At 42.9% G+C, this 12,377-nt stretch overlaps 1 protein-coding gene across 1 annotated transcript in view; it reads right to left on the bottom strand.

Moving 5' to 3' along the window:
- LOC127657046 (unconventional myosin-VI-like) overlaps nt 1–12,377 on the bottom strand; it is a 102,935-nt gene that overhangs the window by 20,356 nt on the left and 70,202 nt on the right. Inside the window, exons 25-27 of the mRNA XM_052145683.1 lie at nt 12,126–12,276; nt 2,854–3,062; nt 1,520–1,598 (exon numbers count right to left, since the gene is read on the bottom strand). Coding sequence (XP_052001643.1) covers nt 1,520–1,598; nt 2,854–3,062; nt 12,126–12,276 — 439 coding nt within the window. The remainder of the gene's footprint in view (nt 1–1,519; nt 1,599–2,853; nt 3,063–12,125; nt 12,277–12,377) is intronic.

Raw genomic sequence — 12,377 nt, 5'->3', positions numbered from 1 at the left:
TACATTCAAATGTAAACTCGATATTCTAAAAAACTAGATAGCATGATACCTCAGCTGGAGCTTCCCTCTTGCTTGTTAAAATGACAGAGTGTGTGTCGTTGGCATCAGGGCGAGTGTTAAAGGCGGGTTTTTGGGCAACGCTGTGGAGTTATTGGCCTGATGGTGGGAACATAGATTGTGGTTCGAGGTCGGAAGCTATTGGCTCTGGTTGGCCAGCTGACACCCTGGATTGCACTGGCCTGATAGTGGGAAAAGTGGCTATTGAGACATTTTTGTCTGGAGGCGCTTTTCATCTGGAGTTCAAAGCGGCACTGGCATTAATGCCCAGACGTGAATCATAAAAGCAGCTTCACGATTGCTGTAGCAAAGCAGATAGCCACAGTCTACCAGCAGATTAATATTGTGGAGGATGGGAGTTTAAGAGATTCAATTGCCACTGCAATGAATATGCAACCTATGTGGGAATTAGTTCTTTCAATTAGTCAACCTTGCAATTAGACTTTGACAAATGTTTAATGTTACTTGAATTCAGTGCTATCAGTGCATTTTTATCTTTATACTGTGGAAGGCTTCATTTGGAAAAAGTGAATAAAGCATTATATTGTTACATATTTTTTTGATTTCTTATCAATTAAAATGGAAATAAATGCATTTTGACAGGAAAAAAAAAAACAGATTTCAGCACTTTAAAAATATGTGATTAATCATGATTAACTACAAAACAGTATGTGGTTAATCATGATTAAAAAAATGAATCAGCTGACAGCACCAAATAGAATCGAACAGAAAAAAACAGAACAGAATAAAATAGAATAGAATGAAAAAAAAAGCACAGAATAGAATAGAATGGAATGAAAAAATCAGCACAGAATAGAATAGAATGGGTAAAAAGAACAGAATAGAAATTAACACAAAACAGAATGCAACAGCTCAGAACAGAATAGAATTGAACAGAAGAAAAAAATGACCAGAATAGAATAGAATGGACAAAACAACACTGAAAAGAAAATACAGAGTTCAAAAGAAAAAAACAGAGAAGAGAAGAGAAGAGAAGAGAAGAGAAGAGAAGAGAAGAGAGAGAAAAAAACAGCACAAAACAGAAAAATTTTATGGACAAAGGCACAGGAGGACTAGCCTTAAAAAAGCAAGATCGTGCAACAGCTTTCAGGTAGCACGGATACAAAGCATCTCTTCAGGGCAATGAAATCTAGAGAGAACAGCACAGGGAAAGTCTGCCAGACCCTCGAACACAAAGTCACCATTGGGAGAGAAGGGGACACAGGACTTTCACTCAGCAGGCACAGCATAATCCAACCTCTGGGGGTAAGCAAGGTTTTATGAATAAACCCACAGGCCACTGTGGCAGCTCAATACTGTGCATGATTATGCCTGCAGAACAGCCAGTCTCGGCCAGTTCTGAGCTTGCCAGTGTGAGACGGAGTGGGCATTTGGTTTGCTGAAGGAGTCAGCAGAGAAAAGGAATCAATACTCAGGAGGGAGCATGTATACACATACACACCTGCATGACTCGCTCTTCCTCTTCTCTTTTCTTCCTCTCCTCCTCCTCTTGTTTCCTCTTCTGCTCCATCTCAGCTTTCCTGATGGGAGAGAGCGAGGGAGGACTGTTAATGAGCTACTAGGGCCTGCGGGGAATTATTCCTCCTGATCAATGACCCACAAGTTTGTTTGTGAAAACACACCCACAGGTGTTTTCACAACTGGCACAAAGAGAAACATGGACTGCATCTAGTCTTTATTGATCACTCAAGACCCTTCAATAGCTGCTGAAAACTGAATAGTGCACTCTTAACATTGTTGACAGTGAATGTAGAATTTTCATATCAAAGGACGAATATATTTATATACAGTGGCCCCAAACACTATTTGGACACAAAAGACACACTTAAAAATCAGTCATTGCATTATGGTGTGGTGGTGGCGTAGTGGACTAAAGCACATCACTGGTAATCAGAAGGTTGCTGGTTCGATCCCCACAGCCATTGTGTCCTTGAGCAAGACACTTAATCCAAGTTGCTCCGGGGGAATTGTCCCTGTAATAAGTGCACTGTAAGTCGCTTTGGATAAAAGCGTCTGCCAAATGCATAAATGTAAATGTAAATATCACAAAATATCAAACTAAGTGGCATTTATCATAAATAACACTTTTCAAGCTAAACATTTAACACAAATAATTTTCTAAGTTTTAAATTCTATAACTGATATTTATATATATATATATATATATATATATATATATATATATATATATATATATATATATATATATATATATATATATATTTCTGGTTGTTAAAGTTATTGGAACATATCCATAGGTAATGTGATGAACTAGTTGGTTGAAAGTAATTGCAAAAAAAAAAAGGCTAAAATAAAGTGAAGTAAAAGTCTAGCTTCATTTGTTTGCAGATTCCAATTGGATTGATATTTGATCTAATACAGTGAAAATCATACAAATTTAAGTGTGACTTTATGAGTACGTGGACACATTTGTGAACTAGTGAACTGAGATGCAGCAAATATTAAGCAAGCAGTGCAATAAATGAAATGTTGCTGTTGTTGTGTTTGCTTGTGTGGAACTATATAGTATTTGACAAAAATATAGACATATCATCATGGCCTGATTGGTGAAATGATGACAGATGCTCTCCAAGATAGCAAGCTCTGGAGAATACATAAGAGAGAGCAGGTCAAGCGAACCCTCCAGTGATGTGTGAATCTCTCTGCCAATCCCCTCCCACGCCCTTCTTTTCAGCTCCTGTTCTTCTTTTAAATGAACTGGGATGCTGACCTAATGTGCGGTTTATTTTATTACAAACTTGCGACGTGACTCACATGCGGCGGTCCTCTTCCTCCTGTCTGCGCAACTGCTCTTCTTCCTCGAGTCTCTTCCTCTCTTTCTCCATGTCCTCCTGGATGTGCTTGAGTCTCTCTGTCTCCTCCTGCTCCTGTTTCTTCTTCTGCATGGAGGAGAGGAGCTGCTCTGAGCGTTTCACCAGGCCTTCGTATTCCTGATCGATCTCCTTGCGGCTCATCACCATGGACTAAAGGATGAAGACAGAAAGTAAGACAGGATGAAAACAAAACCTCCACAAAATCAAAATGAGAGGATTTTAGGCTCTGAGATAAACTTTAGTCCTAGTACACTCCTAAAGGTTCAACCAATTTTTAGCAGATATACAGATTTCTCAAAAGATTTGAAGTCACATTATGCATTCATGGGCATAACCATAATATTATCCAATAGATTTTTTTCTAAAATAAGAATGTTCTTCCCTAAATACCACCTGTTTCTGACCTGCAACTAGCAAATAATGGTTCACAGTAATGACCAACTAAAGGCTATTTAAAAAAAAAAAAAAAAAAGGACAAGACTTTTGATATACCAATAACGATACATTTAGTTTATCAGGGCCATTTCCATCCTCTCACATAACCTTATAAACAAATAGCCTGTTTTTGTTACTGTACCTTTAAGACTTCTAATATGTAAAGGACCTCTGGTGTGACTTGATGACTTCTTTGCAAGTGAAAAAAGTACTGTAAACAATGACACCTGTCAAAATATGTGTGGAAATATTTGGAAAACTATTCCATGATCTGTCCCCTACATGGCTTTAATGGACTCTTATCACATTTCCGGATTGGAATGTGAAAGTAAAACGATATCAGGGTAAATCTGTATAGCGGTGAATGGGAGACCACAGCAAATATCATTTTTTTATAAGAAAAAGAAAAATCCACTACTACGCTATCACAGCTTTCCAAAAAGAAGTAAAAATTAGTGAGTAGTGGATTAGAGCAGTCAGAAGAGAGAAAGAAAACACATTTTCTGTCACTCCCTCAAACAACATCGTAGTTATTGTGACCCGTTTAAAAAAAAAACGACTTCCTGGTTAATATACTACAATCAATGAATCAATCAATCAATCAATTAAAACTTTATTGCCAAACAACATAGTTGTCTGGAATTTTTCCCAGTGAGCTCTAAACAATAATAACATACAATAAAGAGAAAAAAAAAGTTTCATAAGTTCACTAGCAATCAACATCATGCACCACTAGGTACAACATAAGAAAAACAAAGTATAATGTTAAAATTTACACTAAATAATAAAAACATTGCAAATATAAGAAAGTATGCAAGATTTACGCTGCTAAGTATGGTGGGAACACATCATCATATTCTGTGAAAAGGGTCTAAAAAAAGGCAGGGCCACTTGCTTGCACTTTACAGAGCATTTTAAGGGTGCTTTGTGTAATTGCTTTAAGGTTAAAATACTTTCTTCAATCCCAGTTTAATGTGCAGAGACAATGATAACAAAGCCATTCATAGTTTGATTTCCCCAAAGATTGTAATGCTGTGGCTCTGTGGTGCTTTTAATATTGCACTGTTTGTTTGAGCAGCCTAACATAACATTGACGTAACCAATGGCCAGAGTTTAAACAATAAAAGACAGGGTAGGAACAGTCAGTAACATTACGTGTGCAGTTATAATTGAGCTACAGCAGGTTTTTGCATAGTTAACCTACAATCTTCATCTGTCTGTCCAAGTATACATGGTACAATGTGGAAACAAATATTCTCGCATAAGCTCTGTCTTTCGGAGCATGTGCACAAAGGCAAGGCCAATTGTGGTCTGATTAACATGCATAAGTGCTGGACAAAGCCAAACTACTATCAGATTATCTAGTTCTGTTTGTTTTACTGCATAAATCGTACCATTTTCAGTTGGACTAAAGCATTTACATGACATTAAAAAAACTATGACTCAATGACAAGGTCCATCTCACCCCCTGGTGCTAGATGAATTAGCGCTACTACAGTGAAAGACAGCCATTGACACAATCTGCATTATTAGCAAGGGAGGCCAGAGTAATCTCCAGTCCAGATGGTAAGGTAATAGGAGGCATTGCCAATCAAAAACCAGATGCTAATCAAAAAGTGCTATGCTAATAACAAATAGGGCTATCACAGGCGCTGAAGTGGAGAGCACATCTCATTTAGAGGCTGGAATGAAGTGTTCAGGTGAATCAGCTCTGGTGCCAGCCATCTATCAGAGAGGGGGCAACGTCTCTCGAGCTCCACGTCAATAATGCACTCTGAGCCTGACAGATTAGGTCGGGTTCCACGCAGAGAATAAAACAATGCATATATTGACTCAATTAGTAATACCTGAAAAATGAGGGAAAGAAGACAGCACTAGAAATGGCATAATGCGGCAAAGTCTTGAGCATCGACTTGACCGAGAGTGACATGAATGTCAATGATGAGCCTTACTATGGGCCTTGCCCAAAAAGGGGTAGACTCAATGTCTAGAAGACATTTCTGTCTAAGTCTTTAGAATGCCTTCATCAGGACATGGAAAAACACACACTTACTGAATTGTAAATGGAAAAACTGATTCACAACTGAAGGCTAAGAAAAGTGATGCACTACATAACATCATTGTGCTTTGTAAACTGGAGGAGGTGAAAGGGGTTTGTCAATCTCTGGCAATTTTCCTGTGGCTAAATTGATAGCAATGCAAGTGTCATGGGTTCGAATCCCAGTGTACACACATATTGATCAAATATTTAAGCTCTGAATGCGTTTTTAAAAATGTCCTGTTTAAGTGGCATACCCAGAATTAAATAATGAGGGGCAATTGTTTGGTATCATTTTACAGAAAAAAAGAAAAGAAAAAAAAAAAACATTTATGAAATAGATTATGATAAATTATTAGACTCTCGGCATAAGAAACTGATGAAAAATCACAAAAACACTTTTTATTCTTATTTTTCCTGATTTTACATTATACTGTTAACTCAGGGTGTAAATAAGGTACATTTGTGTTGATAAGACAAAGTAATCAAAAGTTATAGGATTACAAATCTAATTTATCCTAGAGTCCAAAAATGTCTCCAAGTTTCCAAAAGCAAATAAAACATAATAATTGTACACTTTACATGCAAATACAACAATGACTAAAGGTATGTTCTCTCTCCAAAGCATGCAGGCATGAGTAACGAGATATAATTCACTTCCATTCGGTGTGGCACCATCTCCTGATGGCCATATGTAATTAGAGTGAACAATCCTCTCTGCCCACATTTGGATGACTTCCACCCCTGTTTGCAGCAATCTGAATCCTAATACGAATGGTTTATTGTTCCACGATGCTAGACAATGTACTACATCATTTCTGATGAAGTCATCTGATCCAGGAATCTAATGCGTTTTTAGCCACATAGCACATCATAAACTGTGAGCACATTGTGCTTTGTGTGGATTATCTAATGATCTATGCATCCAATTACATTGTGTGTGGGCTTGTTTTAATGGAAATCTCATCTTAATAATGTTATGTGATATTTTATGTTCTGTTATAGCTATAAGTTAGAAGCGAAAACTTGACTTATAAGTAACAACTGTTTACATGTAGCATGTACAGTGCATTCAGAAAGCATTCAGACCCCTAAATATCACATTGACATAAGTATCCAGACCCTTCGCTATGACAATTGAAATTTAGCTCAGGTGCATCCCATTTCTCTGGATCATCTTTGAGATGTTTCTACACTTTGATTGGAGGCCACTTGTGGCAAATTCAACTGATTAAACATGGTTTAGAAAGGCACACACCAGTCTATAAAAGGTCTCACACCTGTAAATGCAAGTCAGACCAAAAACCAAGCCATGAGGTCAAAGGAACAGCCTACAGAGCTTAAAGACAAGATTATGTCAAGGCACAGATCTGGGGAAGGCAACAAAAGAAGTTTAGCTGCATTGAAGGTTCTCTAGAGCACAGTGGCCTCCATAATTCTTAAATGTAAGAAGTTTGGAACAACCAGGACTCTTCCGAGAGCTGGCCGCCCGGCCAAATTGAGCAATCAGGTAATAGGGCCTTGGTAAGAGAGGTGACCAAGAACCCGATGGTCACTCTGGATGAGCTCCAGAGATCATGTGTGAAGATGGAAGACACTTGCAGAAGGACATCCATCACAGCAACACTGGCAATCCTCAGCAACACCGCCGATCTGGGCTTTATGGCAGAGTGGCCAGATGGAAGTCTCTCCTCAGTACAAGACACATAAAACAAGATTCTCTGGTCTGATTGGCCTCAATTCCTAGCGTCATGTCTGGAGGAAACTAGGAAACCATTTCAACGGTGAAGCATTGTGGAGGTAGCATCGTGCTGTGGGGGTGTTTTTCAGTGGAAGGGACTGGGGGACTGGTTAGGGTTGAAGGAAAGCTGAATGCAGAAAAATACAGAGTTCCCTTCCGAGGGAACTCGCACTGCGTCGTTGAAAACAACTCTTTGGGGAACGCTCCTTAGCGTGCGCCTCTGAATTATGAATGAAACTATTCCAATCTTGATTGGTGTTGCGTCATGATGTAACATGTGACGGCATAACCGGATGCATAAAAGTGACGCCGGCACACAAACACATTAGCTTTCCCTCTTCCTCTTGCGGCGGTTGAGATCGTGGGGTTCGCAGCGGGATCTTGCAGATGAGAATGAGACTGCTGCGGCACTTTCTCATTCTTCGTTTGAGGATCCCGAGCCTACTGTGAGTGGTGCAGAAGCCCGCGTCGTGGCTTCTTCTGCCCACGATCAGGTCCCAATGCTTGAGCTCTCTGCTTCCGAGGAAGTGGATATGCTCAGCATTGATGCGGACGACCGTGAGTCAAGTACGCCAGTTTTCGGCCAAGCTTATGAGGAGCTGATTGAGGTTGTGACGCGTGCCGTGGCCAGACTTGATATCAGCTGGCCACAAAATGAGCAGGAAACGCAAGTTGAAAGACAAATTAGACGAGCGTTTCCTGCGGCACAGATCACAACCTCAGCGCCGGGGTTTGCCGTTTTTCCCCGATCTCCACAAAAAAATATATAAATATATATCTCGAGATCGTGGGGTAAACCGCATTCGTCCCGTGTCTCCAGCCCCAGTGTGGTGATTACAGACGATGTTTTGGGGGCACGGGATATTTATTTATAGGGATATAAAACCCCGGCGCTGCCTAGTAAGCCCTGCAGGGATACATCTGCTTTAATAAGTAGGGCTTACATGGCGGCAGGTCGGGCTGGTTCTTGCCTGCACTCAATCGCTATTGGCCGCTCTATGGCAGCTATGGTGGCCACAGAGAGGCATCTGTGGCTGAATTTATCAGGGATAAAGGAAAAGGTTAGATCTTTTCTGCTTGATGCTTCCCCCGTAAGGTAAGTCTAAATCGAGTAGGGAAAGCAGATCAGCCCCAGCCATCAGTCAGCTCCTCGCACCACAGAGTTCCCCCCCGCTGCAGAGCAACCGAGGTTGTTCACAGGAGGTTCCTGAGGTTCGCTTTCGGGGGCGAAGCTTACCAATATCGGGTTCTTCCGTTCGGCCTAGCACTCTCTCCCCGCACATTCACCAAATGTATGGATGCAGCTCCTGCTCCTCTGAGACTTCAGGGCATCCGCATACTGAATTATATCGACGATTGGCTCATTCTGACCCAGTCTTGAGAAATGGCGGTTAGGCATCGAGGCGGTTAGGCGTCCTTGGCCACATTCGAAGTTTGGGGTTGAGACTCAACACAAAAAAGAGTGTGTTACAACCATCCCAGTGCACAACGTTTCTGGATGTTGTGTGGAACTCGGTTACGATGCAGGCACGCATGTCTCCTGCACGTATCGAGTCCGTTCTGGCGATGGTGTCCGGGTTAAAGCTAGGCCAGGCCATCACTGTAAAGCAGTTTCTAAGACTGCTGGGCCTCATGGCAGCGGCATCCAACTTTATACCTTTGGGCCTTCTACACATGAGGCCCCTCCAGTGGTGGCTGAAAGCCAAGGGGTTTTTCCCCCAAGGGGAATCCATTTCGTAAAATCAGAGTAACGCGCAGATGCCTTCGTTCTCTGCTAATATGGAAGAAACCTTGGTTCCTGTCCCAAGGGCCAGTGTTGGGAGCGTCATGTCGCCGGAAACCGTTTCGACAGACGCCTCCCTCACTGGCTGGGGCGCGGTCATGGACGGCCGCTTTGCCAGGGGTCTGTGGCAGGACCATCATCATTCTTGGCACATAAACTGTCTAGAGATGTTGGCTGTGTTCAGGGCTCTGAGGAGCTTCCTTCCAGACATCTAAGGTTACCATGTCCTAGTACGTTCGGACAATACATCAGTGGTAGCTTATCTGAACCGACAAGGGGGACTCAGATCGCGCCCTCTGTGCAGACCGGCGCATCAGATAATTCTTTGGTCCCAAGGGAAAATACTGTCTATCAGAGCATGTATGTTCCGGGGGTTCAGAATCAGGGAGCAGACATCCTGTCGAGGCAGGGGCTGAGGCCCGGGGAATGGAGACTTCATCCAGAGGTGGTGAAGTTGATATGGGACAAATTTGGACCATCGAAAGTGGATCTATTCGCGTCTCGAGAGACGTCCCACTGTCCATTTTGGTTCTCCCTCTCACATCCAGCCCCACGGGGGTTGGATGCCATGGTACAGGCCTGGCCGAGGCTTCGCCTGTACGCATTTCCCCCGATCGCTCTGCTCCAGGGAGCCCTGGAAAGGGTCCGCCAAGAGGGCATCAGTCTACTTCTGGTTGCCCCGATGTGGCCGGCCCGAGTAGGGTTCTCAGACATAATCTCACCCCTGATAGCTCTGCCATGGCAGATTCCTCTGAGGAGGGATCTGTTGTCTCAGGCAGGGGGCACAGTTTTCCACCCTCGTCCAGAGCTGTGGAAACTGTGGGTCTGGCCCCTGAGGGGGTTCAGTACCTAAATGCTGGTCTATCAGCGGGGGTGGTTGAAACCATACTTAACTCTAGGGCTCCGTCTACTAGGAGATTATATGGCCTCAAGTGGAATGTGTTCTCCACTTGGTGTAGAGAACATGAAGTAGATCCAGTTAACTGCCCGGTGGCTTCAGTTCTGGAGTTTCTTCAAGACCTTCCACACTTAAGGTGTACGTGGCTGCCATTGCGGCTTTCCATGCACCATTGAGTGCTGGGCCTCTGGGGAGGCACCAGCTGGTCATTCGTTTTCTCCGTGGTACATGGAGGATGAGACCGACAACCAGGTCCAGGGTTCCTGCCTGGGACCTGGCGGTGGTTCTCGAAGGGTTATCCCTGGCCCCCTTCGAACCCCTTCAGTCGGCCTCGCCCAAGGACCTGACGTTCAAGATGGCTCTTCTCTTAGCTATTACCTCTCTAAAGAAGGTGGGAGATCTTCAAGCCCTGGTAGTAACACCAGCTTGCTTATAGTTTGCCCCTGGCGGAGTTAAAGCCATTCTGCACCCGAGACCTGGCTTTGTGCCTAAGGTGCCTTCTAACACGGCACGGTCTACGGTCCTGCAGGCATTCATCCTCCACCTCATGTGTCGGCAGAAGAAGAGAGGCTCCATTTGCTCTGCCCTGTCAGAGCTTTGAGCGTTTACCTCGAGAGGTCCTCTTCTTGGAGGAGGTCGGACCAACTGTTAGTGTGTTTTGGGTCACCTAAGAAGGGGCTCCCTGCTTCGAAACAAACCATTAGTAATTGGATTGTTCAGGCTATTATCTCGGCCTATAAGGTGCGCAATTTGCCTTCACATTTGGCCATAAGGGCTCATTCAACTAGAGGCATGGCGTCCTCTAGGGCTCTCTTATCGGGAGTGCCCCTCCAGGAGATCTGTGAGGCAGCTGGTTGGGCTACCCCTCACACTTTCATCAGGTTTTCTGCACCTCCCTAGTACGCCTGGCGCACGTGTGCTCTTGTCCTAGCTGAGTGCCTGAGTTCAGTTTCACTCTAGGGCAGGCCTTTTTCGGCGCGTGGCCTAGTGGGCATTCGTTCCCCAAAGAGTCGTTTTCAACGACGCAGTGCGAGTTCCCTCGGAAGGGAACGTCTCGGGTTATGACTATAACCCTTGTTCCCTGAGAAGGGAACGAGACACTGCGTCGTCCTGCCACGCCCCTCAGTGCCTGAGAGCAGCTTGCTTCATCGCTAGGCTAATGTTTTTGTGTGCCGGCGTCACTTTTATGCATCCGGTTATGCCGTCACATGTTACGTCATGACGCAACACCAATCAAGATTGGAATAGTTTCATTCATAATTCAGAGGCGCACGCTAAGGAGCGTTCCCAAAAGAGTCGTTTTCAACGACGCAGTGTCTCGTTCCCTTCTCAGGGAACAAGGGTTATAGTCATAACCCGAGACGATATCCTTAATGAAAACCTGGTCTAGAGCACTCAGCACCTCAGACTGGGCTGAAGGCTCACCTTCCAATAGGACAATGACCCTAAGCACAACCAAGACAATGCAAGACTGGCTTAGGGACAATTCTGTGAATATCCTTGAGTGGCCCAGCCAAAGCCCAGACTTGAACCAAATCTAACATCTCTGGAGATACCTGAAAATGGTTGTCCACCTACGATCCCCATCCAACCTGACAGAGCTTGAGAGGATCTGCAATGAAGAATGGCATCATACCCAAAAGACTTGAGGCTCTAATCGCTGACAAAGGTGCATCAACTATGTACAAAGTTAAGGGTCTGAATACTTAATACAGTTTTTGCTTCTTAATAAATTTGCAAAGTTATCACAAATATGGTTTTTGCTTTGTCAGTATGGGGTATGGAGTGTAGATTGATGTGAAAAAAATACAAATATTAAGCATTTTAGCTTTAAGGCTGCAACATAAAATGTGAAACAAATGAAGGGTTCTGAATATATTCTGAATGCACTGTATGTTAAAGACATGTACTCGCTATATTTTTGTCAGAGTAAAACAAATAGGCTGAATATATTCTACTCTGAGACCTTTCCAATGACACATGGCTATTTGATCGGTTTGATGCTTTTAGAGATTACAATAATAAAGCATCAAAAAGGAACATTTCTGATTTATCTGCAAATTTCAAAGCACTTGTTCAGTTTTGGTCTTAAAGCTTATATGCATTGTAAAGTACAGCTTCTAAGCTTTAAAATGATAAATATTTTGTGTTGGTCAAAACTGTAGTTATTAATATGTTGATTATATTTTTCTCTGTGGGCAAGCCAGCAGTCCAAGCTTAAAAGGTAAATACACTGTTAGTCACTTGATGAAATGAAAGCATCTGCCAAATGCATACATTTAAAACTTCAGTAAATGTTTTCCAGTGGAAAGCCTGACCTTGATCTTGGACATGAGGGCGTCGGTGGAGGTGGCCAGATCCTCAACCTGTTTGCTCATTTCCTGTTTTCCCTCCTTAAGTCCATTCACAGCCTCGTTGAACTTCTCCATCCTATTCCTCAAATTTTTCACCTTCACCAGGCCATCAATGCTGGCGTATGAATGCACAATTCAGATTAGTATGAATGCACAATTCAGACAGCTTTACAAAAACACAAATACTAGATGCAAGCAATGCCGTTTTTGCAATTT

The sequence above is a fragment of the Xyrauchen texanus genome, chromosome 16 (assembly GCF_025860055.1).
Source record: "Xyrauchen texanus isolate HMW12.3.18 chromosome 16, RBS_HiC_50CHRs, whole genome shotgun sequence".
Lineage (NCBI taxonomy): Eukaryota > Metazoa > Chordata > Actinopteri > Cypriniformes > Catostomidae > Xyrauchen > Xyrauchen texanus.
Note: the sequence above shows the minus strand (reverse complement) of the source record. Positions and strands in the feature narration are given on the sequence as shown.